This window comes from Alexandromys fortis, unplaced genomic scaffold (genome assembly GCF_014885135.2).
Source record: "Alexandromys fortis isolate MF-2015 unplaced genomic scaffold, M_Fortis_MF-2015_v1.1 scaffold_70, whole genome shotgun sequence".
Classification (NCBI taxonomy): Eukaryota; Metazoa; Chordata; class Mammalia; order Rodentia; family Cricetidae; genus Alexandromys; species Alexandromys fortis.
In genome coordinates this window covers 6305050-6332099 of record NW_026067955.1, presented here as the reverse complement: position 1 = coordinate 6332099, position 27050 = coordinate 6305050, and the positions used below count along the sequence as shown (strand labels likewise).

Sequence of the window (27050 nt, the reverse complement as noted above, 5' to 3'; positions counted from 1 at the left end):
ATGTTTTGTTTGTCCCAGTCTATAAAATTCCTGACTATCCCCCTAGCCAATTGGAGGGCATTATTAGCCTAGAATCCTTAGGTGAAGGCATATCTTAGGAACAGAGGCCCAGTAGTCTGTATTGGACCCAGCAGAATTTTAAGGAGTGTTTAGAGAGAATGGCTATCAGCAGGCCCAGCTCAAAGTCTGAGGTCGACTCCAGTTTTACTTATTAAAAATGTCAGGTAGAATGCCAGTGTGGTTCAGATTAAGTCTGTGGTTCAGATTAGGTTCGGATCCCATTTGGTTCCTGATGTACTTAGATATTTATGTCTTTCCATGTTATCGCTACACCTGCCACAGAATAAGATTGACCATCATTTCTTGAACAGTTAGCACCTGGTGTTCAGGAGCAAGGAGGAGCGGGCCATAATAGACCGAGCTGAGATCTGTGTTCTCAGGGGAGAGTGTGGGGCAAGGAAGAGCCGCACTGGGAAAAACCAGAAGGGGGAGTTTATCTGAGGAGAGCGTAGTGTGGGCAGTTGAGGACAGAGCCAGTCAGCTCTACATTTCACAGAGAATAGTGGTTAGGGAGGTGCTATGTTTTTTTAAAAGTTTTATTCATTTGTTTGTGTGTTATTATTATTATTATTTTATTATTGTTATTTAGACAAGTTCTCATATAGCCTAGGCTGGACTCAAACTCCATATGTAGCTGAGGATGACCTTGAACCGCTGCTTCTCTTGCTTCTTGGGATTGTAGGTGTGCACCAGCACACTGTTTACCTGGTTTTGAGATCAACCCCAGGGCCTGGTGCATGGGAGGCAAGTACTCTGCCGCCTAAGCTGCGCCCTTGGGGCCCTGCTCTAGAGTTTGCAATGGTGTTGAGATTTGTTGGTGGCCATGCTGCTAACGGTGTCTTTACTTTGCAGCTTGAAGAAGTCCTCCGCTGAACTGAAGAAGATCCTGGCCAATGGCCAGGTAAGTATTGTCTCGTGCTAGCCTTCAGAGTAGCAAATCTGTGGCTGTCCAGAGTGTGCCAGAGTTAGTGCTAAGTGACGAAGAGTCTGCACGTTTCTTCTTGTCATAAATGAATGCCACAGCTTAATTTGATTGGCAGAACAATCTGCAGCACGGTTTCCAACCTGAGCTAATGGCTTTCACTCCCAGCAGATTGAGGCACTGTGCACACACCCCACTGCCATCTCAGCTTAAAAAAGTTAATCAGTTCTGAACAAGTCATCAACCCGTGGGTTGTTGACAGGGCCCTGTGTTCTGAGGTGACTGTTTCTTCCATTATCTTTGGGGACAAATGGGAAAGACTGTTACTTTCCAGCCTTAGCTCCTCTTTTGTCCAGAGACCAGTACTGGCTTTTGTGGGGACAGAAACCAGGCTGGACAGGCTGTGGCACATGAGTCCCTGAGCTTCAGGGAACCTTGGTTTTGCCTTTTTAGTGGGCCATCTGAGTTTAATCTGAATGACCTAACCCGGCCAGGAAGGACAAACGGGCCTGCAGGCCACTTATTTTTTCACTAATTTTGACTCGAGTAAATGGACACTTCAGAAAAAGTATAGAGCTTTTAAACATTCACTGGTAAATGAAGCTACCTACAGGGCCTGCAATTCCTCAGTAGCAACATAAATGCGTTTTAATGTTTGTTACAGCACAAACCCTTTGATAGCCTTGCAGGCAGCGCCTGTCCGTTGCGATCAAGCCTGCCTATTAGGCTCTATTGACTGAGACATCTGTGTCACTGCAAATAAAAGACTCTTATTGATTTTCTTAACTGCTGTTCACTTCCGTCCGTGTTTCGAAGGCTGAGGTCTTAATTATCTCCGATGCTTATTCAGTGCCTCCGCACGCCGACCTCCCCAAGCCTTGCTGGCATTTCATGAATCAAGGACTTGTAGTGGAGAATGGCGAGCGGACAAAGCTGGATCCTCACTCTTGTCTCTAATAACACCTGTAACACTGTGTGCGTGCCATGCGTAGAAGTACTTCTGGAAGTCTGGCACACAGTTTTGTGAATACTTACAAAAAATTGAATTGATCTGATTCTCACACCCTCTCAGCCAGTGCGCACGACTCTAGTCATTAAGTGCTCCACATCCAGCAGGAGATGCTCTGACTTGGTGGTGTATGAGTATCTAATCCCAGTAGTCTCAAATTCTGAGATAGACGGTGCTAGGGCTCAGACTTGGCTCTTCTCACATTCTAAGCTAGTGCTATACTCTCAGCCTCCAAATGTTAGATAGCATTTATTTACTGTTTTTGCCAGGGTTAGTTTAGAGCAAGGTCTGCACCTGACGCCCTGTGCCTGGTGTGTGTGCAGGACCAGCATGAACAAAAGCCAGAGTCTTGCGCCCAGGCCACTTATGTATCCTCAGCATGCTTGCATTTTTGTTATTAATTATAGTTTATGTACAAGTCACTCATGTTCTTCAGCTGGAAATATATTTCAAAATAGACATAAATTAAGAAGTTTTAACTACATTTATTCAACGTAGACAATGGAAAATAGCCTGTCATACAGTCTCCAAAATGAAAAACACTGTTTTTACTACACGCACGCACACCCCCCCACAGTCATTCTGAAGTGTCCCTAATGTTTTGACAAAAAAACACAGCCCACAAATATTGTAGTAGGGTCACATATGAGGGTCTTTGCAGTGGGAGATTGGCTTGCAATGGTTTTTGACACTTAAGTATTGTTTATTGCTTTCTCTCGGGAATATGCTAACACCACAGTAGACAGTGTGGCAGTTTCTTTTTTTTTTATTAAAGATAAGCTAATCTTATCCTTACTTTTGCTCAAAAATAAATAACTAAAAAATGAGAGACGAGTAATGTTCCTCCGTATGCTTTCAAAATACCTACTTGTACTAATTCTTCTGTGCTGGGGAGCTGCTCACTGAGGGTGAGATTGCATTGCGGTGAAGCAGTGCACATGGCGTAGGCATCGGTAAATCTCCGGGCTGAACACTGACACCGTTTGATATGGAAGATGTAAGTCACATTTAACGACACTTGAACACTTGAGTGTAGTTTTATTTGAGTGGTTTAAGCTCTCAAGCATTAATAATGATTTGCCTTTCCACTAGCCTCCACTTAGATTTCATAAGGAATTCATATTAATCATCAAAAGAAAGAGACATGATTCTTCAAGATAATCAAATATTGACAGGTTAGAAATAGCCTTCTGCCTGGGTTCATTGATATAGGTTATGTGATATAAATATTTATTTCTTTTCTGTCACTCAGAGTAAATGCCACCAATTGATTCAGCATTGATAGAGTGTCAACAGTTCATAAGAAACATTTGACTGGCTTGTGTTTTCCGATTAGTCTCTGCTCTATAAAGTGGGATTTACTAAATCTCCCCAATTGTCTGCTCATAGAGTGTGACGCCTTCTGAAACCATTATTGCTTCGATTTGTGAAGCAAAGGTCTTGTGCTGGGACTCGGTTCTGTCAGGCCTTTACATATAAAATAGGATTAACTGAGCATTTTTATTTTAATGATTTATAAGTGATATGCTTATTTTTTTTAACACAGTCAGACAGTAAACAAAGAACATAGTCTTTGCTAATCCATAATTGTATTCTGTTTCATTGTCTTCATTAATTTCATTAATATGTTAAATCAAGAACCACTTTACAAGTTTACCTTTAGTCTTTGGAACAGAGCTGTTCTTTTCCTGTTACCACTTTATGGTGGAGGATTCCAGTTTCTAGCTTATTAAATAAATAAAAGATATTTGGGGCCTGTTTTATTGAGAGCTATGAATCAGACTTGCCGTGGTATTTTTGGAGTGTTTTCCCCCACTCAAGTCCACCGTGACTTTGTCTGTCTAATGTTTGCCCTGAGTTTGAAAATGACTGGGAAGAGCCCAGAGGGTCAATTCAAAGGATTTAAAAAGAAACAGTCGTCACGCCATGGACTGTTGCCTCTGTGTCTCTAAAGTGGTTTCTTTCCCTTTTGTTTCTGATTGACTGTGTTTACTGTCCTGTCAGGCCAGTTCCATTCCTGCCACACCTTTATTGCTTCCAGAACTTGAGGTACCTTTAGAAAAGTTCTCTAACCTAGGGAGGGTAGGGATCAGCTGTAACAACTGCCTTTACAAGCCCAGTCAGCACCAGCATGTAAAGCGCTCCAGTTCCGAATGGTCCAGTGGATGGAGACTGAGGCAGGAATGAGGCTGAGTGTGAGCCAGATCTGCCGAGTCCCTCTTTCTGCCCAGACATAGGCTGGCCTCAGGGGTGGCTGCTGGCTCCTGCTTTCTTGGTCCCCTCTTCTCTCTGAACTAGAATACAGGTACTACCAACCATCCGCTTTCTTGTTTGTGAATATGCAGCTTCTGTGGCTTTTCCTTCCTCTCCTCTCACGCCTGTTGTTTTGCTTATTTGCTTTTTAAAGTTAAAACAGGGAAAATAACTATGATTAAAAACTGGCATCTTTATTAAGTTAAAAAACAGTCTCACATCTTTATAGCTTGAAAAGCTGTGTGGGGTGGGTGGGGGTGGATGGGGTGTAGTGATCGTAGTGCATGCATGTATAGAAATGCTAGCAATGTGCACACATGGAGGTCAAAGGTTGACCTTAAGTGTCCTACTCCATTGCTGTCCATTTCAGTTTTTTGCGACAGGCTCTTTCACTGAACCTAGAGCTTGCTATTTTGGTAGTTTGCTGACTAGCAAACTTTAGAGATCCACCTACCTTTGCCCCCTGGCCCTGGCATTGCAGGTGTATGTCGCCATGCCCCATTTTTATGTAGGTGGTAAGAATATGAACTCAATTCCACATGCTTATATAACAAGCATTTTACCAACTCGGCCATCTCCCTAGCTCTTGAGCTAAGTGTTGCTTATAAAATATACCTTATTAGAAATAAATGAAATTTATTTATTTTGAAAATTGCTTTTAGCCTATGAGAGCCTTTTGGTTAGTGGCCGCCTGTCTGTACACACTGACCATTGGAAAGCAGTGCTCCCCCATCTTGCATCCAAGACAGACTGTGGGTGCATAATGCTTGAACTAGTGTACTTATGAAGTTATGAATTGGGTTAAGTGGCCTTCAGATGCAATAAAGCTGTGGTTTGTATGATCCTAGTGGTCACATGAATTACTCTGTAGTTTATAAATCCCACCTCCAGTTCTCAGTAGACATGATTCGTGTGCTTCATTCTGAAAGGTTGATTTAATATGCTTATCTAAGAATAACTGGCAAAAATGCATTAGCTGCTTTTTATAGTTTTATATCATGTATGAAATCCTCAATGTTTTTAAAATCACTTCATGATCTCTGCTTTAATAAGCTTTTATCTTTACAATATGATACAGTAACCATGTACATGTAATCCCAAACACAGGAGACTGAGACCAGGAAAAAAAAAAAAAACACTTGACCCTAGGACTTCAAGACCCTGTCTCCTAAAACAAGCAAATGGAGTCCAACTTTTAAAAACATAAGAAAAATCATATGCTATAAAAACATGGAAAATGCATAAGCAAACAGAAAGATAAAGATATGTACATATATATTAAATTATTTATTTATTGAGACAAGGTCTCACGATATAGCTCTGGACCCACTAACCTCTCGCTATGTAGACCAGGCTGGCCTCAAACTCACAGTGATCCTCCTGCCTCTGCCTCACTAGGATTAAAGTAGTGTGCCACCATGCCTGCCTCCCTCCCTCCCTGCCTCCTTCCTTCCTTCTTTCTTACTTACCATGTGTGTACATGCCTGCTTGTCCATATGTACACCATTTGCATGCAGCACCCACAGTATTTCAAAGAGAGCATCAGATTCTTCTGAATCTGCTGTTACAAGCGATTGTGGGCCTCCCAGTGTGGGTTCTGAGAACAGAATCCATGTCCTCTGCAAGAGAAACAAGTGTTCTTAACCACTGAGCCATCTCTCTGGCTGTTGATATTCTTAATATTACAGAAAATACTATCAGTTCATTGGCTGGGCAAAGGCCTTTCACACCTAGCAATAGCATATGATCATTTCTTATGGCTGTAGTCTTTTAAAGTAATATGCTTTTAGAACCTACCATTGAGAACTGTAGTCGGAGCTGCAGGCCTCTTCCCACAGGCCGGCTCCTGGCCGCCTGGCTAGCTTATGCCCCGAAATAACAACACACAAACTGTATTCATTTAAACACTGCCTGGCCCATTTCCATTAATGTGTGTAGCACCGAGGTGCGCTTACCAGGAAGATTCTAGCCTACGTCCATCCTGGGTCGGAGCTTCATTGCATCTGCCCGAGAGAGGGGAGCATGGCGTCTGAGCTCACTTCCTCTTCCTCCCAGCATTTTGTTCTGTTTACTTCACCCACCTATGTTCTAACCTATCAGACCAAGCAGTTTCTTTATTAATTAACCAATGACCTTCCTCCATCAGAGAACCACTTCTGTTTATGATCTTGCATAATCTTCCTCATTATCTAGGGGATTCCATAATTTCATCTTAATTTTTAGCACTCATTTCATGTACACATGCAACAACAGGCTTTGCCTCCCCTCGGCTTCTCACCAACCTCCCTCATGAGGGTCTAAGCCCCTCCCCTGATGTTGTAAACCTACTGTTCCTAATGGAGTTGGCATGTGGGAATACTGGCCACTCCTCTTTTGTGAGTATTGTTAGAATTGTAGGTGTAGATGGTCAGAGATACCCATACCTTGCTCTTTGCCGGTGGGAAGGACTTGCTCACAAATGTTAGCCCTTCCAGAACCCAGACCCTCTGAGCTGTATGCATGCCTACATCCCAACTGCCCTTTGATCTTAGTGCCACCAATTCAGAGTTTGTGCACTTGACTAAGTAACATTTCTCCCTCCTAGAAATTTACTCGAACCACAGTGAGAATGTATCTTGTTAGGCAAGTTAATGGTGCAAATTAGGTTGTTGGAGGCATGTTTAGATTACCTAGAGAAATGCTCTCAGGGAATTGGCTTGGTAGCTGTTCATACCTGCCAGTAGACACCGCTGCTTATGAACCCTTCATCAATCAAAGCGAAGCAAGTGGCAGTCCTGCTCGCCTAGCATCTCAGGTCACTTCCTGGGCTGCTGTTGTCCATGTTGTTAGAAAAGGTGTCATTTAGTCCGGAGTAATGTGGCTTTCCTTCCTTCATGCCACATCTTTTCTACAGGGTAAAATATCATTTTATTACATTAGTAGTTTAAAGGTCACGAGAACAGAATTTTCCTCGAATATGGAAGCAGTTGGTAATTTTTCTGACTTGTCTGCCAGTGTTTTCCCACTGACCTTAAATATAGCAATTAGCCGATTGTAAATTGCATCAATCAGGTTGTACAACAATTAAATCTGGTGCTGGATTGACCCTCACACATGAGTCTGTCGATACTCTTTTAGGAACTGGCAAAATGGCTTGGCAAGGAAGCTGTCGCTTCTACTTGCACCACACACTTAATTATCACAGTCCTCCGAAGCTTCAACCGCAGAAATGTAGAAAGGAAAACTATTTCCCTTGATAAATGAAGCCTGTGCTTTATTCAGAAGGTGGGAGTTTAGAGCAGAGCAAATATTTAAAGCTTTACTATAATAATGGTCCAAAAGCAAACTATTATTTTCCAAGTGATATTGAATTAAGAACTCCATCCATTTTCCGCCCAATGCAAGGCAGTGCAATTCCCTGGAAATTGATTTTTTTTCAGGGCTTACTTTCCCAAGCTTTAGCTATATGGAAAACAATACCTTTATTAAATCTACTTTGTGAATAAAGTTGGCAGTTAATTTTTATGCACCCATACCAGTACCTAAAGAATTACTGAGTGTATCAAATGGAGTCAGGCTAGCTTTAAAGTCGTGTGATAAATGATTATTTAGGGAGTCCCTTAAAGACTTGAAAACATTACTGTGTGGGTGCCAACATAATTTACCTGCCATTCATGATTACAAACAAGAGTGGTGTTTTTGGTGTAAGTTTTGTAGAACCTTAGGAAACATGCATGCTGTCTTGTACTTTACGTTATAGGAGTAGCATTAGTTGATATCACACACATGCTGTGTGTTCCCTGTAGGCATTATGATGTTGGCATGTGGTTTGGCATTTACCAATCAGCATAATATGATTTCTACCCAGCTATTGCTGTGTACTAACTTATCATTTGCAAAGAAAACCTCTTTCCACTTGAGGAAAATGATAAACATTATTCAGTTTGCTCTGTGTTAATTATGGGGTCATGCAAGGAGTTTTCAGGGGCTAGTTTATTTACACAGCATGCATAAATTACTGGCTCTGTGTGTGTGTGTGTGTGTGTGTGCATGCACGCACGTGTGCGCTCGAGTGTGAGATCACACCAAGCTTGGCTTTGGTCCTGTGTGTGTCACTGGTTGGCATTAGTTGTGTGCCATGCTGGAGACCATTTTCCTATCAGTATCTGTCTGACCTGACCCTTCTGAGCTGTGTTATATCATTCCGTTTTGACACCTTTTATCAAACTTTAATGAAATGACCCAGGCAAACAAATTGTCATTAAACTTTCCATCACTTTGTCCCTTGGTATCGTCTTTTATAAATTGGACAGCAAATGTTGTATTGATCCTCTCGTTCTTGCAGCTGAACTTGGAATGACCCAGCCTGCTTGTTGTTTATGGCCCAGAGTTGCTTTCCTTGACATTTCCATCCGCAGCATGACACTCTTTTTGTTTTTCTTTCTTTCCTGTGGAGATGAATGAACAAGACATACGGTATCGAGACACCCTTGGCCATGGCAACGGAGGCACAGTCTACAAGTGAGTAGTCCTTCTGTTTAAACTTTCTGTCTGCTTTGCCAAGTGCTGAGAGCCAGGTACCTCATGGCAAGGTTTACATGTCCACCACTGCTTGGATTTTATTTCCACATTTGACACCAGGATCTGCAAGGCAACTTCTATTTTCTCGGGAATTGCCTGAAAATGCATTTATATTGCCTTTTTAATATTTCTGAGTCTGCATCTCTCCTGGGTGAGTGGTTACTAGTCCACCATTAGCAAGTGTGCGTTTTTTACTGACCTGAAGTTTAGCACATGTTTTTCTTTGCTCTTTAACACCTTTACTTATTATTGTTATTTTTGAAACTTGTTCTCACCTTGTGCTGGTCTCTTGCCCGTTTACAGTTATGCCCAGTGGAAACCAAACCTTATAAATATCAATGCTCTGCCCTGTGTTGACACTGTTATTAAAAATCCTTTTTCCTGTTGTGTTTCCCTCCCTCCCGCCCCTCCCCCAGAGTGTTTCTGCTACACACATTGATGGATATGTTAAGTTAGGAGACTCTCCCAATCCAGTTGCAGTGATCTTACCCTAAAGGAGTGTTCATTTTCATATTAAAAAATGCTAAGCATAAAAAAAAAAGTTCTCTCAACAGGGAAGTCCCTCTCACGGCAGTGCAAAGTTTAAACTACATAATGTAATATGTGGCACTTAATAGTCTGCAGTGGTGTATGAAAAATATTCCTCTAGGAATTAACAAATTCATCCTCCGTAAGAAAGCCCTCAGGGCATCAGAGCTTTCTTGCACACACACCAGCCCCATACCGAATTGTGCTTGTGTTTTTACCATGGATATTATAATATTTAAAATAATTGGGGTTATAAAAGAATTAATTTGTATTCTGATTGGTTCCTTGTGAACCCAACACATCCTTGTGTATTGACACCGCCTTAGCATGGAATTGGACAGGGAGTTAAGAGATCCTTCAAGTCATCTGATCCAGTCATCCTCCTAGGGTTCAGTTCCCCTAAGGACAGCCAGGATGTAAGTCCTCTCCTAGGGCTTCTGACCCCTAGGTACAGCCAGGATGTGGGTTTATTCCTGGGGCTTTTGACGCCCTAAATACAGCAAAGATGAGGGTCCTTTCCCAAAACATAGTTCTTTAAGAACTTGTGCCAGACATGACATTATGTGCACACCTTCAAATCCAGTATCAGGAGGTAGAGGCAAGTGAATCTCTGTGAGTTCCAGGCTAGCCAGAGATGCATAGTGAGGCCCTGTCCCCCAAACAACAACAAAACCTTAGTAATCACAGCCCTTGAGATGCTGGAGCAGGAGGATTGTTAAGAGTCTGAGATCAACGGGGCTAATGGTGAGTTGATTACTAGCATAAACCACAGCATGTGACCATGCCTCAAAGAAATTCAAAAGCAAAAACAAAAGAACAGAAAGGGCATTCATCTTTTAGATGATTTTTCCTTCAGATAATTTAATAACGTGAATCGTTGGTCTGAAATTAAGTCCTGCCACAATGATGCTGGGATTGAACCCAGGGACCAGAGTTCCTGAGCTGCACCTCCAGTACAGATGTTAAAATTCTAATCATCTGTAAAATTGCAATACAAATATAAAAGGGGGATTATACAGGGAAGCAGAAATAACTTGTCTACTTCCTCAAGGGGAGACTGCTGTTGTTTCAAAAGTATTTTAATCATGTTTAAATATAAAATTTAACATCATCATAACCATTTTATACAAATTTTGATGCTTTTTTTTCCCCCCCTGACACATGGTCTCTCTGTGTAGCTCTGGCTGGCTTGGAACTTTTTATATAGACCAGGATGGCCTGGAACTCACAGAGATCCTCCTGCTTCCGTCTTCGGAGTGCTGGGACGAAGAGCATGCTCCAGCATACCTTGGATTGTAAGCATCTTTAATGTGTGGTTTGGTGGCATTAGGTACATTCCCGCTCAGAAGCTGCCATCAGTCCCCACTGTCCTCAGAACTCTCTTGGAGAATTTTCCCACTGAATATGCCTCACACTGGGGTCTAGCCACAGAGCTGGGCTAGAAAGCCTTTCACTGGGACTGACGTGTCCCTTGGACGTTTCAGAAGTCTGTATCACAGGTTCTTGTGGTTGTTGAAATGCAGATGCCGTTATCAGCTTCTCCCAAGGGTTCACCTAGCTGCCCTCATCCACGCTCACTGAGTCTCACAGGGTTACTGTTTGGACTGCAGTTGCTTCGGGAAGGTAAATGGTGTGTCATCATGATGGAGTACTTCTTTTAATTAGTACATTTCTCATTTTAAAAAAAGTTCACGTGTCCTATTGCCTACACAATTCTGTTACTTGTATATTTTGTTTTGAGACTGGATCTTGCCACATTGCCCAACCTGGTCTTGAGTTCCTTGGTTCAAGGAGCCTTTTGACTCAGCTTCCTGAATACAGGTGTCTGTCCCTGCAGTTGGTTCATATCTAGTTCTTGAAGGGAAAGAATGTGATGATATCCACACCAAAGCCACTGTGGCCCATGACTGCCCTTCATTTCTGGGCTTCAGTGTGCAGTGTCCTTGTAACCCTGGCTTTCAGTCCACCACAGAATAACACCCCAGTCATCAAGAACGGAGCATTCAGTTTACCAAAGCCTTTAAGGAACACTGTTTGACGTGTTGTGATTGCCTTTCTCTTACATCAAGTTTACCTTAATAGTGTTTACTATAAAAATTGTGGATTTTTTTTCCAGAAATAAAATGATTACATTAGAGGCTATGCTACATAAACTAGATGAAGAAAATATTGGAAAATCCACTCATTGGTAACAAAACTGCCTAATGGTTCTATTTAATTTTCTTCTTAGGAAGTATAATAAAGCTAATAAGTGTGCATCGAAAGTCTAATATTTCAATCTTTTCACTTCACTTATTAGGACGCTGTAAATTTCAAGTGATCTGGTACCTCATGTAACTGTGATGTCTATTATTTAATAGTTGGCACGTTTTCATCATTTCAATCAGTTGGCTGTGTAAAAGCTGGCTCCAGACATCTGGACTGGTGTAGTATAGACTCTGTGTAGGCCATTCTCTGGGTTTGGGTTCATGTTTCTTGTTGAGATTTGAAGCATAGCCTAAGTGTGGCAGAAGGGGAAGTCTGGGAAAGGAAAATAGGGACATTTTCATTGCTCCCTTACCAAAGCCTTACAAATCTCCAAAAAACATTTTTTTTTTACAAGAAAGGCATGTTTTAATTCTTGATTCACAATGAACTTCAAAACTGCAGTGATACAGAGGATATATATGTTGTAGTTAACTGTGCGGGCTCTGAGTTTGAATTCTGTGTCTGTTGCTAACTAGCCATGTGAATCAGGCAATTTGTGTATAGTCTTCTGCCTCTATGTTTCTGTCAGTAGAGTGGGGATAATAGTAGGACCTATCTTTTCAGATTGCTGCATATTTATGAGAGATCACAGAAGGCCGAGCCTTGTGACTGGCACATTTTCATGGTGGCTTCTGGTGTAAACTCTCATTTTCTACTCTTGCGTGGTCTGGAGCTCATGTTGAGAAGCATCTATAAAAACAATCTCAGAATCATCCTTGGACTGAATTAACTTTGAAAAATCTTCACTATGCTGCATGTTCTATACTTTAATTTCCTGATTATCCCACTACTAAAACGTTGTTATATTATCACACTGAGACTTTTTGAAAGCTTCACAGTATTTTATCTGGTATCACAGTTTGTTTTCAGACTGTCACCGGATGGCTCACATGGTGTAAGCCCATTGCGCCACTGGAAAGTAAGAGGGCTCTGTTTGTTTAGTCGTCCATCGGCTAGGCCAGAACCCTTGGCAATGTCTCCTTTTCTTTTTCCCCTCTGTGCTTTTCCCTGGGCTGTGTTGTTTCTCAAGGTCAGGCAGAGTTCCTTTGTATTCCGTAGCACACCAGGTACAGTGTCAAGCACTGAGTGGATGCCTGGTGCTTGCTGGCTGAAATAAGAGTGAAAGAAACCGAGGCTTCCACTCAGGTTTTGGTGGGCTCCTTCATTGCATCCTTCCCTGTCTCTCTCACCTAGAAGGGGTTTCCAGAGTACATTGGGCTACCCATTAGCCAATAGTCACCCAAGTTAATAGAGAGGCTGCCTGGTAGCTAGCAGTTGCCCAAGTCACCAGAGGGGCTGCCATTAGCTAATAGTCACCCAAGTCACCAAGACTCATCACTTCAAACGCCCCCCCGGCCCCCCCCCAGACTGGGTTTATCTGTAGCCTTGGAACCTGTCCTGGATTTAGCTCTTATAGACCAGGGTGGCCCCAAACTCACAGAGATCCGCCTGCCTCTACCTCCTCAGTACTGAGATTAAAAGCGTATGCCACCACCACCTGACTGTTTGTCTCTTTTTAATGCAAATTTTTAAAGTTAATTCTTAGATTTTGTTTGTTTTGGTTTTGTTTTGGGATTTTTTGTTTTGTTTTGATTTTCAAGACAAGGTTTCTCTGTAGATTTAGAGCCTGTTCTGAAACTCCCTCTGTAGACCACACTCATTTGAACTCACAGAGATCGGCCTGTCTCTGCCTCCCAAGTGTTTGAATGATGGCTAATGTTTTGGTCATGAGTTCCACTCTCTAGATGTTAGAAATTAGTGAATTTTCCGTGTCTAATTCCTCCCTGTAATACAGTGAAGAATCCTGTCTGGATATTGTATAAATTTTCAGTGACGTTTATTTCACCTATATGATGCTTTAAAGATCGAATATGTGTCATTATTTAAGATTTTTATCTAGAGACAATAAGAAGGGAGGGTAATTCTCAGGGTTGGTTTCTGTTGTTTTCTTTAAATGATGTTCTTTAGGCTTCAAGCTGGGGACAGTCCTTGGAGGGAGTAGCAAAGATCCTATGAGTTCCTAAGTCAACTGCTGGTCCTGTGATATGATTATAAAACCAACTAAAATAAATGTGTACTTAGAAGCTGGGGTTCTAATAAGTCATTATAGTAATTGATTTATGTATTGAAAAGCAGACTGATGGGCATTTACATAAAGTGGGAAAATACATGAGTTATCTAATTAAATGTCATTTAGTGGGCAAAATATATCAAAACCATAGGATTCCTAAAAACATAACAAAACTGGCCTTGATAGTGAGAATGAAGAGTGTCACTGTCTTGAGAATCCTGCGTGACACTGTCTTGATTGGCAGCAGGCCATATAGACAAGAGTGGTCCATGATGACATTGTAATCATCAAGAGCAGCGGTTCTTAACCTGTGGGTCATGATCCCTTTGGGGTTGCATATCGGGTACCCTACATATAGGATATTTAAATTAAAGTTCACAATAGTAGCAAAATTACAGTTATAAAGTAGCAATGAAACAATTTTATGGTTGGGTCTCCACAACATAAGGGGCTGTATTAAAGGGTCGCAGCGTTAGGAAGGTTGAGAACCACTGACACAGAGGGTAGGTTATAGGTGTCTTGCACAGTGTATGTACACTCTCTGATGTCTGTATAGTGGCAGAATTGTCTAAGTGGGTTTCTCACGCTGCATGCCTTTGTTGACTGAGACATTGAGGTTAATTCCAGTCGGATTCTACTATTATTGAAATTCTTTATTTAGAACCACATAATCCCCCAGAAGCTCTGACTTCCTCTCTCACCAGCCAGCCTGCAGGTGTCAAACAGAAGCAGTGACCCTGCGCCTTCATATTTCCCCTGACATGTATCTCATATATTAAAAGTAGTTTTTAAATGGTTTTGATATTGACCTGAGAGCCAGGGTGCTTGTTTGATTTATCTTGACCTTAAATTTCCAGTGAAGTGAAGAGCATTTTCTTTGCAGCCAAGATCATATTTTAAACAAGCAACAAGGCCTCATCCTAATGTAAAATTAAATACTTGCATATGGCTGGGTTGCATTACGGTATCACTTGGTGAAGAGGGATTGTAATGTTTTCAGAAAATCAATGAGTATTTGTCAAATAAAATTAATTATGTATGCTTCCCCCTCTTCCCCTCTCAGCACTCACCGTTCTGGGCTTGTTTCCTGCAGTAATATGTACTGTATTGATCCGAAGCTGGAGAGCAAACCTGTGCCCAAGCGTCTCTCCGCACACCTTTCCCACCTATGCCCCCCCACCCTCTGCGTCCACGTGCTCATATCCATTATGGCAATGATGGATTATTGGCATCTCACCAACATGACAGGATGTCACAGGTCGCTGAGCAGAGACTTTCAGACTATGTTTCCACTTGAATTAACTATTATTGAAATAGTTTATTGAGATTGAAGTATTGATCTTTTTTTTTCTCCTAACTGTAGCTTAAGGGAAGGAAGAGGAGGCAGTGGTGTTTTTGAAAGACACTAAATTTTATTTTTAAAAATCTCATTTATTTAGCCTTTTCTTCTTCCTGTTTTATAGCCCCTATAGTTTTATTGCTTGGAAAAGGGTATCTTGGCTTTATTTTTATGACAGTATAATTATACTTCAGAAATGCACTTGATTACTATGGGTAACAAAATTGTTCTACTATATTGGTTTGGCCAATATTGCTATACAAACAACTTTTCAGTCAATTGAGTCTGGTAAAAAATCAATACATTATGGTAATATTTCAAGTAAGAATTTGCTGAATCTAAATGTTTCAACGCATTCTGTTTCAGGGAAAAATAAGTTTGAGATTACAAGACTTCTTTATAATATTTTATGTTAATAAAATCCCTTGTTTATGGAGAAATTTCAACTCCCCAGTGACAGTGCTTGTGTGCAGGTACAAGATGCATTAGCATGCATCTGTTAGCAGAAGGTGGGAGAGACGCTGCTTCCATCTGAAGTCAGTTCTCTGGCTGCGTCGGGAGGCCACCATCTAAGTGTGACGCTGTCCTGCAGCATGCCCCTTGGCATTCATGGGCTTTTTTTTTTCTGGTATTAAGTTAGCAGAGACATGAGTTCAGAGGAACAAATCTGGACAAATAATGAGGCCTGGCAGGCGCTTCTTCAGACCTCCTTCATTTGTTGACCTGCAAGTTCTGAGCATGTGCTGTCAAGCGCCCCCTGTCCTGGGAGACACAGAAGTTCTGTCCACGGGTGATACATGACCTTAGGCTAGCCTCAGACCCAGACTGAATACAGGGTGTCTTAGTTAGGGTTTCTGTTGCTGTGAAGAGACACCATGACCAAAGAAACTCATAAAAGAAAACATTTAATTGGGGCTGGATTTCGGTTTCAGAGGTTGAGTCCATTATTGTCATGGTGGGGCATGGCAGGACGCAGGCAGACGTGCTGGAGAAGGAGCTGAGAGTTCTACATATTGACCCATAGGCAGCAGAAGGAGACTATGCCACACTGGGCATATCTTGAGCATATATGAGACCTCAAAGCCCACCTCCATGGTGGCACACTTCCTCTAACGATCCCACAGCTACTCCAACAAGGCCAAACCTAACAGTGCCACTCTATGCACCAAGCATTCCAACAGCGAGTCAGTGGGGCCCTGCCTATTCAAACCATCACAGCAGGGTGACTCCTGAAACACCTAGCACGAGCAGAAAGATGTGGCTGTCGCCCAGAACTGCTGAGAAAAGAAGTGTCCCTTCAACCTAAGCATAAGCTGAATGCCTAGAGCCCCCTGAGTCTGAGAGAGCTAATAAAGAGCCTCTAACTGTAGCACCCAGCAACCATAAATATCGTATGCCAGATCTGTTTCATTTTGCTGTTAAATTTTGTCTTGTTATATATTTATTTATTCACTGAACTAGTGGTTACCGAGTGTCACTGTGTGTCAGGACTGTTGTAAATACATGTAGCCTAGTAGCAAGTAGGGCAGTCTAGGGTCCCAACAGAGAGTCCTCAAAGGAGTAAATGCCAAAGGAAAATGATCCTTGTGGGTGCCCTGAAGTATGGAGAAGAGGCGCCTGAGGAAAACTCAACCCAAGAAGCGATATTCGAGCTGAGTTCTGGAGGATAGGCATGAGAAAATCTGGGAGAAGAACCTTCCAGAAAGTAGGGAGCACTCAAGTTAAAGCCCAGCAATCAGCACAGAGGTGTTGCATCCAGTCCGGTAATTGTAGCAGAGAAATCTTGAAGAGAGTGTACAGAGGGACAGGGGCTGGTCACACCAGACCTTTAGACATGGGGACGAGACTGGTTTCCCGCTGTTTACCGTAAGGAAAAGCATGGAGGGGTGAAGTGGCCAAGAGTACAGTCTGGGACTTCTGCTGACTGGACTAATACCTGGGGGTACTTCTCAAGCTACAGTTTCTATGTCATTTAATCTCTGGATTTTATTATTTTTAATGCAAATGCTTTATTAATGTGAAGTAGAAATGAATGTATGTCAATAGGGAACTATGTGCAGTGATTAATTTTAGAAGCTCTTTAGTCATTGCTAGCACACTTTTTGGCCCACAGTTACTACAGCATGACTGGCTACTCTTTAGGTGTCTTTACTTATCCAAAGCACAGAATTTAGTAATTGAATCCTTAGATTAATTATATGGTTGCACAGTGGAGGTGGTGCATTTCTTGACTCCTAAGACATACTAAAATTTTAGGTCTATTTTGCAGTAGTTGATATGTTAGAAAATTACAGTTTCTTTGTTGGCATATTGCACAAGGAGGTGTTTGTAAACCACAGCGTCTAGGGCATTTAGTTAAATTGCTTTTTTTGAAAATAATTCGTTGGAAAGTCCAAAAGGCATTTACTGTGTATAACTTTGCTTCTCTCCCTACTCCCCTTTGCTCTGTTGTTTGCTATTTTGGTGTAAGAGATCATGTTCCTGTTAAATTTCTGGCTTTCTGGATTGAAGCATGTTCAGGCCCTGATATACACCTTAACACGGGGTTGCAGGAACAGTTACTAAACTAGAATGGTAGCAGCATAGGGCTATGGAAAGTAAGCTGAAAATGCCTGTGTTTTATTTATTTGTTTTCACATTAATTTGTTTGTTCAGTGTGACTTTGTGTACGTCCTTTTCTCCGTAACACTTTCGTAGTTTTCCTTGCCAGACTTCATTACACGAAAGCAAAGTGTTTGGTGTTACATTCAGCACACGGCGCATGGTTTTGCTTTGTGAATTCACATAATAAAATGAAACCAGTGTTCTGTGCTTTTGGGCACAGTCAATAAAGCACTTTAACCAGCTTGGTTGTATTTGGAAAATACCTGTGTGTCAGCCCTTAGCAGCCTGGTTCTGCTCCCGCTCTGCCTGTAGCACCGTAAAGGAGCAGGGTTCAGTGAGTAAGTGTAAAGGTTTCATTAAACCACAATTAAGTGTATGATATTCTGTTTGTGCTTTAACAATTACAGCTTGCCTGAAGATCAGAGGGCGGACTTAGCCACTAGTTTATCATTATCATAGCGGCCAGGCAAGTGGTGTCATACACTTTAATCCCAGCACTCGGGAAGTAGAGGCAGACAGATCTCCGTTGAGTTCAAGGCCACCCTGGGCTTGATCTAGTCTAAAACAGAATTAGAGCCAGGTGGTGGAGGCTTGCACCTTTAATCCCAGTACTTGGGAGTCATGCGCCTTTAATCCCAGCACGAGGCAGGAATGGATATGACTGGGCCAAAAGAGGAATATAAGGTGGGAGGAGACAGGAGCTCGGAGCATTCAGTCCAAGGATTTGCAGAGAAAGGATCTTGCTGAGGGTTTCATAAAGGTAAGAACTAGTAGCTGGCTGCTCTGCTTCTCTGATCTTTCAGCATTTACCCCTATATCTGATTCGGGGTTTTTATTATTAAAACCAATTAGAATTCACACTACTATTAAATTTTCAGAAACACTAGCTAACTATTAATAAGATATGTTTTTACGTTGTTTCAGCAACAAAAACTAGAGCAAATGAAACTTTATAGTGTGGTTGAAAATATTGCATGGAACAGAGTGTCAGAATGACTTCCACAAACACTCACACAGAGCTAAATTCATATACACTAGTTATTTCTCTCTTTTAAATTTGTAATAAGATAACTCTTTTGAAAATGAATTGAAGTGAATGTTTGCAGAAAGCAGACTGGACTGAAAGGGCCTGTCAGCAGCTTCCCTGCAGCCTAAGAGGCACAAGGAAATGACTTAAGGTCCTACCTGTACAGCCAAGGCCCAGAGGCAGCTGGCCTTCTGTTCCGCACTTCACCAGGGTGTTGGAAATGACTGAGCACAGTAGGCCTCCGATCCTCATTTGACTGAAGACAACCTGAGGAAATGGGTTCCCTGAGGATCAGAGCAGTTCCCCTCCCAAGCGCGTGCTTGCTTATTTCTTAGTCTCTCTCTGCCTTTTCTTTAAAATAGTTTAAAATAGTTGTGGTTTGGTTTTAGGAGCCTCAGATGAGCAGAGAGTGTCTCTGCTGACTGATTTGAGCCAGCCTTTTTGAGGGGCCACTACTGGCCTCAGGCTTGTAATTTTTTGCATAGGCTCTTGTATCATACTGAAGGCCTATGATAGTCAACCACTGTCTCCGTCCTTCTCTTTCCTGGAAACCTGAGCTCTTTGAAGGACCATTTGGGCCCAGTGTATGACTTGTTGATGCTGACCTCTGACCCCTTGTCATTTCATATGGTTCTTTGATAATTTGACCTGTAGTGTTTGTTTTTCATTGTTGTGACTTGATGAGTATTTTACTTCTTCTTTCTTGGGAATCATGTTAGTGTTTGGGCTTCCTGGTCTTTATAAAGCAGTTAGGCCACCCATCACTGTCTTCACCCTTTCTTTCCCTCCTTCTTCATGTCTGACTTCGAAAATGCCTGTGACCATGTTATGCCACACTGTCCTAAACAGATAAGAGACTCTAATCTTCTCTTGACTGATCCCTGAGGTCTCTGTAAAGCAAAATGTTACCTAGCTCTTCAAGAAGGGCATTCTTACACAAAATATATGTTGTTAGACGTCACTAAATATATGGGGGAAAGTATGCCATGTTCTCACAGGACTGTGGCACAGAGCCCCGACCGAGTGTGGGCTGCCTTCCTTCCTCCTGACTGGTTTGAAGGCAGTGTAGGTCTGTGTTCCTCCTTATGTTAAAGTAACGAGTCTATCCTGGTTTATTTTGACCTGGTCATGATGTGTCCATTCCACAAACTCAGTTATGCACAAAAGTGCACAGAATGAAGACAAAGTGCCTCTCTCCAGCCTGACAACAGCCATTCCTGTGCAGAATGGGAGCCGAGTGAAAGTGAATAAATGAATGGACAGCAATCACAGCCTAGTTGATGGAACTGTTCAATTAAAGCACAGGCATTTACATGGTGTAATTTCCCTAAATTGCCAATGAGCCCCTTTAGACACAACCAGTGTTCAAATTGATTTCAGCATTGATTCTGGCTGAAGCTGATAAATTTCTGCTTGTTAGTTAAAGTGATTTTGCAGAAGACTTTGTACTGCAGTATTGAAGTGCCCATTTAGCTGATGGTTCAAAGAGGACTTATTTACAGAGGCCTCTGCTGTTGTTCTGAGATGGGACAATTCCCCAATCATCTTTTCCTTTTAATTTTTTAGGCTTCAGTATACCAATCAATAGGTGATTGAAACTGATTAAAACTTATCCAACCAGCTGCCTATGGCAGTTTAATTAGAAGCCGGGTGATTCTTAAATTAAACGTCTTGTTCTCATCGCATCGCCATCTTCCAGAAGAGTGAGGGGCTAACAGTGCTGAAAACTTAAAACTTGAGCTCGGTTAGATAGCTCATGAATGTGAAACTGCCTGAGAACGGTTCCTCAGGCGATCCAAAACCATACCCAGGCTTGGGAGCTTAGGAGGGGTGCAAAAGCAAAGGCTTTTAGGTCAGAGGTACTCAGTAGGGAAATACAGACAAAGGGCCATCTGCCTGTGCTTTGTCTTCCTGCATATGGCAGTGGGTGCTGGGACTCGGTTGTAACACACAGTAGGTGTGAAAGGGCCATCAAAATAGTCTGTGAGCTTCTGGCTTTAACACCCTCAATTCAAATATTTGTCATTCTGTTTTGAGGTCTCAATAAAAATAAGTCTCCATTGAATGGTAAGCAACTATTTTCACAGAAGCCAGTCTTGACTTTTCAACAGGATTGTGGGAGAGATTTCGTCATCCCCCCACTTCTGAAGCTTCCCCACCCTCGTTTTATCTAGCAAGAGCCAGTGTCTTGGATTGCAATGGAAGCAGGATGATATTTCTGTCATAAGGGACATATTCCATCTGGTACTACAGGGAAGGGAATAAATGGCTCACTTTTCAGAGGTGCATTTACTCTTTGACCCACTAGGGTACTATTTAGTGTTCTAGAAGAGGTAATTTAGTAAATTGCACCCCAGTGGCCTGAAAAAGTTAATGCAACCCTGGAAAGAGAGGCACTCGATCGATTTCTCCTATTGCTTTTTAAAAACCAGCACCAACCATTTCCAGAAAGTGTGGAAGACTGTTGGAAAGAGGCTCTAGAAGCAGCCAGTTCACGCTCACACAAAGCTGGGTTTGGCTTCCGAGGGCCCAGGTCCACCTCCTACTCTATGTTTATCAAACAGAAATTTGAAACTGCCCCTTTACCTCACCAGGCCTTGACTCCTCGGCTGTAGAATGGCTAAGACACTTCCCTGACAAGTTTTTGAGCAAAGCAAATAGCCTCTGTATAAAAATATTTCCTAGCCAGACTTTCCCCACCCCCAGCTCCAAGTGGGGAGCAGCCAACAGAGAGATGCATGATTGACCAGAACCCTAAGAAGGAGAGAGCAAGTGCTCAACCCTGAGTTGAACTCCTGAGTTGACCTCTGGCGTAAATGAGATGGGATAGGTGCCGGATAGGCTTCCTGTGCTCCAGTGGTTGGTCCCACACCCACACACATATGGACACAGCAAGCTTAGTTGGACTTTGTAGGTTAGTAAAAACAAACAAAAGAAAGAGACATGAAAATTGAAGGTGAGAAATGGGAGTTTATGGTCATATTTCATTGCGTATACGTATGAAATTCTCAAAATAAGGAAAAATTTGAAAACTTCATAACATATATTCTGAACCACACACAACCAAATGCTGAGCCCTGACAGAAGCTTTTCTGAAGTGCCCATCTTTGTGGCCAATTTGGGAGAGGGATTTGCTGCTCACTCTCCAAGGAACGATGAGTAGCATTTATCCCATACTCAGGCGTTCCTGGAGAGGGGTCCTCATCTGGTTCACCCTCAGAGTATTCCTACATCCCCACGTGCATTGCTCGGCCACTTAACTTCCTCCTTCTGCTGTGATGTCTCTCCCCTGCTTTGCCCATTGCCTTCTTTCAGAACCTTTGATCGAGAGTTCACCGTGACGGGAGCTTCCCCCATCTCAAAGGTATTTAGGCCATATATTAAAAGACATTACTCTAGTTAATGTGGAGAGCGTTAAAGGCTCGAAGCAGGCTGCTTCAGCTTACTGAAGAAATATGGAAGTCTAGTAGCATTAACTTCCAGGGAGGTGTGAGAAGAAAATGGGTGTTTCACCCAACTAAACGGAGAGGAGCCAACACCTTTCTCTGACTGAAAATCTTTTTAACCCAGCCAACTTCCCCAATGTCTTGTATTAGGTTGATTTGTGAGGCCTATATACAACCAATATCTTGAAATTAATATCTGTAACCTAATAACATGTTTGGTTTGGCGTGTAAACAGTTGGGAGTGTTGCTTAAGCACAGATTATTTTACAGTTGGTAGTCAAGCTTCTGTAATGGGTGTTTAGGTTGGCATCGCTCGCGATTTGAAGCTTCTCTCTACAACTGCTGTTTACTTTGGATTTTCTGTTCTAACAGCCAGAGCCTGGCTAATGTGTTTATCTATTATGGAAGGCAACAACTGTCAATGTGGATTTCCCTGGAACTGTTTGATTTTTTTTTTCCCTCCCTGTGAATGGCTATGGCCATTTTAGTGTACAGCCATGCTCCTTAAAATTCTCCAGCTATTATTCCCACCCTCCAAAGAAAAGGACCAAGCATTAAAATTGCATTTTCATGGGCTGACCCCACAGCCGCTTTGCATATGGTTGCTGGAGATGCCATTGCAATTCGAAGATGATATTCAGAGAAATTAATTAAAATAGAATAATTTTATAAATGACTCTCAAGACAGCAGAAAGTGCTCGCTTTTGTCCTGCGTTGCTCTCAGGCATTTGTGCCCTTCACTTCTTTTGTCAGGAAGGGCTCACTTTGTATTGGCTTCAGCTTTGGAATGCAGACTTCATTTGAATCAGGGACTGATGAGCTCCTTAGACCTTGGGGTTCTGCCTTCCCTTCCCTTTCCTTTAGTTGCTCTTTTAGCCCAAAGGCTAGATGTGATCCGAAATGGAAGAATACTACTTTAGAGAAATCTTTCCATCCGTTTTTAAAAAGTTTATATGGACTCACAAGAACTTTTTTTTTTTTTACTTTGTTGTTTTTTGTTTGTTTGCTTTTTGAGACAATGTCTCCTCATGTTAGGCCAGGCTAGCCCCAGACTATTTACCCTTCTGCTTCTGCCAGCATAGCCAGAGTGAAAACATGGTGCTTTTAATAAATAAATGTCATTTAAACAGCAATTAAAACACCATCTGTAAATATGGAAACTAATGATTGCATCTCGTGGTGGTTTAATGACTGCCATACATTTTGGTAAGGGGTACCTTTAATAACTGAACGTGGCAAGTCTTAGCTAAGAGCTGTGCTAGTGAAAATGAAGAGTTGCGTAGATAAAGTGGATGACTGATCCTGAACCTCCTTTTAAGCAGTGGTTTGTCTTCTTCTCCTCAAACTTTAGTCAAATCTCCCTTGTTTCTCTTTGGTCGTACCTCCCGGCACCCAGCACTGGTCTGATGTGTACCCTGTGAAGCTCTAGGGCTATGGAAAGAAAGGCAGACATCTGGGTATCTGCCAGCGACACCGTTGCCTGAAGAGCAGAGAACCTGATTTATTATTCTGGAGAGCTGCGTCTGTCTCTGCAGCCAGTTAACATGGTGGCTGACGTGACTTTTGTTTACTTTTATATTTTTCATTATTATTTATGCATTCATGTTTTTGCTTGCATGTATGTCAGTGTGAGGGTGTTAGATACCCTGAAATTGGAGTTACAGACAGTTGTGAGCTGCCATGTGGGTGCTGGGAATTGAACCTGGGTCCTTTGGAAGAGCAGCCAGTGCTCTTTTTCTTTTGTTGTTGTTTTTGGTTTTTCGAGACAGGGTTTCTCTGTAGCTTTGGAGTCTGTCCTGGAACTAGCTCTTGTAGACCAGGCTGGCCTCGAACTCACGGAGATTTGCCTGCTTCTGCCTCCCGAGTCCTGGGATTAAAGGCGTGCACCACCACTGGCTGGGTCAGCCAGTGCTCTTAACCACTGAGTAAATAAAGCCTTTTCTCTTTCTGGTCTCTTTTCTCTCTCTGTTTGCCCTCTGAGACCCAGGAAGCCAAGCAAGCACCTTTTCCTGTTCTCACAACTGTCGCGTTCTCTGCCCATGACCAGGTAATTTCCCTATTCACTAACCTGTCTGTGGGAAGCAGAACTCCTGTGGTCATAGTTACTGTACAAGCCAGCCAGCCCGCCCTCAGGATGGGCACAACAGTCACTCAGGTGTTTCCTTCCTGACATTGTGGCTCAGTCTATATGTGTGATTACTCTTGAGGACTTTCTCCAAGATTGGAAGGAAAATAAGTGCAGAGGTTGTTTTCATCCTCATTGTTGGTATTTGCTGCTGTTAGTTGGCTTTTGTAGCATCATTGAGTCGTGCTGGAATCTGAAATGTTTGCATCAGGTGTAGGTCAACATCTCTGTCTTAAATTCCCTCTTGTGTCCCAGTCACCAGAGAAGCCAGATGCTCCCCAGAGTAAATCCTCTTTGCACACGAATTAGAGTAACTTTATTGGACTTATGTTGGGAAATTAGCACACAGGAAGTGCCATAGAGCTCAGATGTCTGCTTTAATTGTGTAGCATTGCGTAGGCTGTATCAGGAATTGCATGTTCAGCTTTAGGCTGTTTATTTTGTAAGCAGGAGTCAGCTGGAAGACTCACATTTTTGTGATTCTTCTAGAATTTGAAATTCCAAGCATAAATACTTAAGTAAACACTGTAAGATACAGCTGTGGGTGGTCCTGTGTGGCGTGTTCTCGCGTGGCAGTCCAGGTATGGGACGTGAGCATTTCTCCCTTATGTCCTAGTGGGCACAGGACTTGGTTTTCCACTTTTTCTTCTCCGCTCTTACAAAAATTATTAGAGAAATTGCTTTTTTTCTTCTTAAGTCTTATTTTATGTGTATGAATGTTTTGCCTGCATGTTTGTCTGTGCACAGTGTGTATGCCTGGTGTCTGAGGTCAGAAGAGAGCATCAGATCCCCTGGAACTGGAGTTACAGGCAGTTGTGAGCTACCACGTGGGTGCTGGAAATGTAACCTGGGTCCTCTGGAAGAGCAGCCAGTGCTCTTAACCGCTGAGCCATCTCTCTAGCCTGTGTGATTATTCCTAAATTAGATACAGCAGGACTTAGATGAAAGTTTGGAAGAAGAGGCAATAGAGTCACTTGCATTGGTTCCCAAGTATTGTCTCTGTGTCCGTTACACGTCTGCTGCCAGCCACTAAGTGCTTGGCATTAGGGCAGATAGAGCACCAGCATTCATGGCCTCTAGGGTTTGTTATCAGCTTACCAGAAGTCCCTTCTCATGCCCTTGGCCACTTTCTTTTCCTCTCTCTGGCCTCAGTTTAGATAGGAAGCTGAGGGCTGGAGAGGTGGCTCAGAGGTTACGAGCACTGACTGTTCTTCCAGCAGTCCTGAGTTCAATTCCCAGCAACGACATGGTGGCTCACAACTATCTGTAATAAGATTCGGTGCCCACTTCTGGCCTGCAGGAAGAACACTGTACACATAATAAACAAATGAATCTTCAGATAGGAAGCTGATCACTCTCACCCTGCCTTCTGTGTCCCTCACCCACTGCAAGAGTTTATCCACACGTCCAGTTTCAGTCTCACCATCCAGCAGCCACTGCGAGTTCTCAAATATTACCTCTCTACTTCTATCTGTGCCTACTACAGTTTGAGATAAAAGCTGGAGAGCTCACCAGGCTAAGTGACGTGACATAGCCCAGCTTCCCACGGCCTCCTTGGCTCAGGTCTCTCAGTTAAGCCTGATGTCCATTCTTCCGTCACACACATTCCACCCTGGACGGCTTACAAAGACGATGCATTAAGATAAGAAGGGGTGATTGCAATGAAGAAGTTGTAAGGCTGTTACATTGTCTGGAAAAGGATAGAAAACAGTAACTTTATTCTAAACTGATTCTAAAATTGGCATAGGTGTCAACAATATAGGGGACAGTGAAGGAACGAAGCAAATGACTAAAGTGGTGGGAATGAATCCCAATGTATCAGTTGTTATAGTAACTACAAATAAAGATTGCCACCTGATAGATTAGTTAGATTGAGGGTTTTTTTAAATTGCTCTTTTCTTTTTTAGATTAGTTTAGATGAATCCTGAAAACACAAAGACACAATAAAGTTGAAAGACAATGATAGGAAAATGTATCAGATAAACACAATAGAAACAGCAACAAAATTTTTTTTCTTTAAAGCTTATATATTGACATATCACAAACTAAAAGGCAAAAATTATTAGGGATAAGAAAGGACTGCTATATGATGGTATAAAGAAAAAAGATTGACTTAGCAACCATAAGCTTACATGTAATTATTAATACCACCTTAAGATATGTAAGGAAATTTTATACAATTACCCAGAACATTTGATAAATCCACACTGTGGAAAAATATCTCTCAGCAATCAACAATTGATCAGTCAAATAAAATCAGTACATAAAATATTTTGGAGGTTATTTTTATTCATATGTTTTTGTGTGACTGCCAGTCTGTACATGTACCACATGGATGCAGTTGCCTGAAGAGACCAGAAGAGGTTGCCGTCCACTAGAACTGGAGTAACACATGGTTATGATCTACCCAGTATGATGCTGGGAACCAAACCCAAGTCCTCTGCAAGAGCTGGAGAGGGGAGGGCTCACACACTGAATCATCCCTCCAGCCTGATACAGGACATCTTGGCACACAGGCAGAATGTGTTCTTATGATTTTGTGTATGGAAATGGACACCAATTAAGTTGAAAATATATATCCTTTTTCAGGCATACAGCATTTATTCAGAACAAAAACCCGATTATTATTAGGGCACAAAGCAAACCTCAGTCCAGTCCGTACCATGCAGCTCATGTGTCCTGGTAACAACACTTAGGTTAGCTGTCAGCAGTAAGTTACACACAATCATTGAAATGCATACCTGAATAAGTCTGAATAACATCAAATCATGTAGTACATCACAATAAAAATGTTTACAGTTGAACAGAAAAAGGAATGCCGAGTGTGCAATCCAGAGACACAGCTAAGTCGTGCTTTGG

General features: G+C 42.2%; 1 protein-coding gene across 7 annotated transcripts in view; it reads left to right on the top strand.

Annotated features, from left to right (window-relative positions):
- The window catches only part of Map2k5 (mitogen-activated protein kinase kinase 5), a 226115-nt gene that overhangs the window by 45662 nt on the left and 153403 nt on the right, over positions 1–27050 (top strand). For all 7 annotated transcript variants that reach the window (XM_050151791.1, XM_050151789.1, XM_050151790.1 and 4 more), the window contains 2 exons: positions 913–961; positions 8680–8744. In XM_050151791.1, coding sequence (XP_050007748.1) covers positions 913–961; positions 8680–8744 — 114 coding nt within the window. The remainder of the gene's footprint in view (positions 1–912; positions 962–8679; positions 8745–27050) is intronic.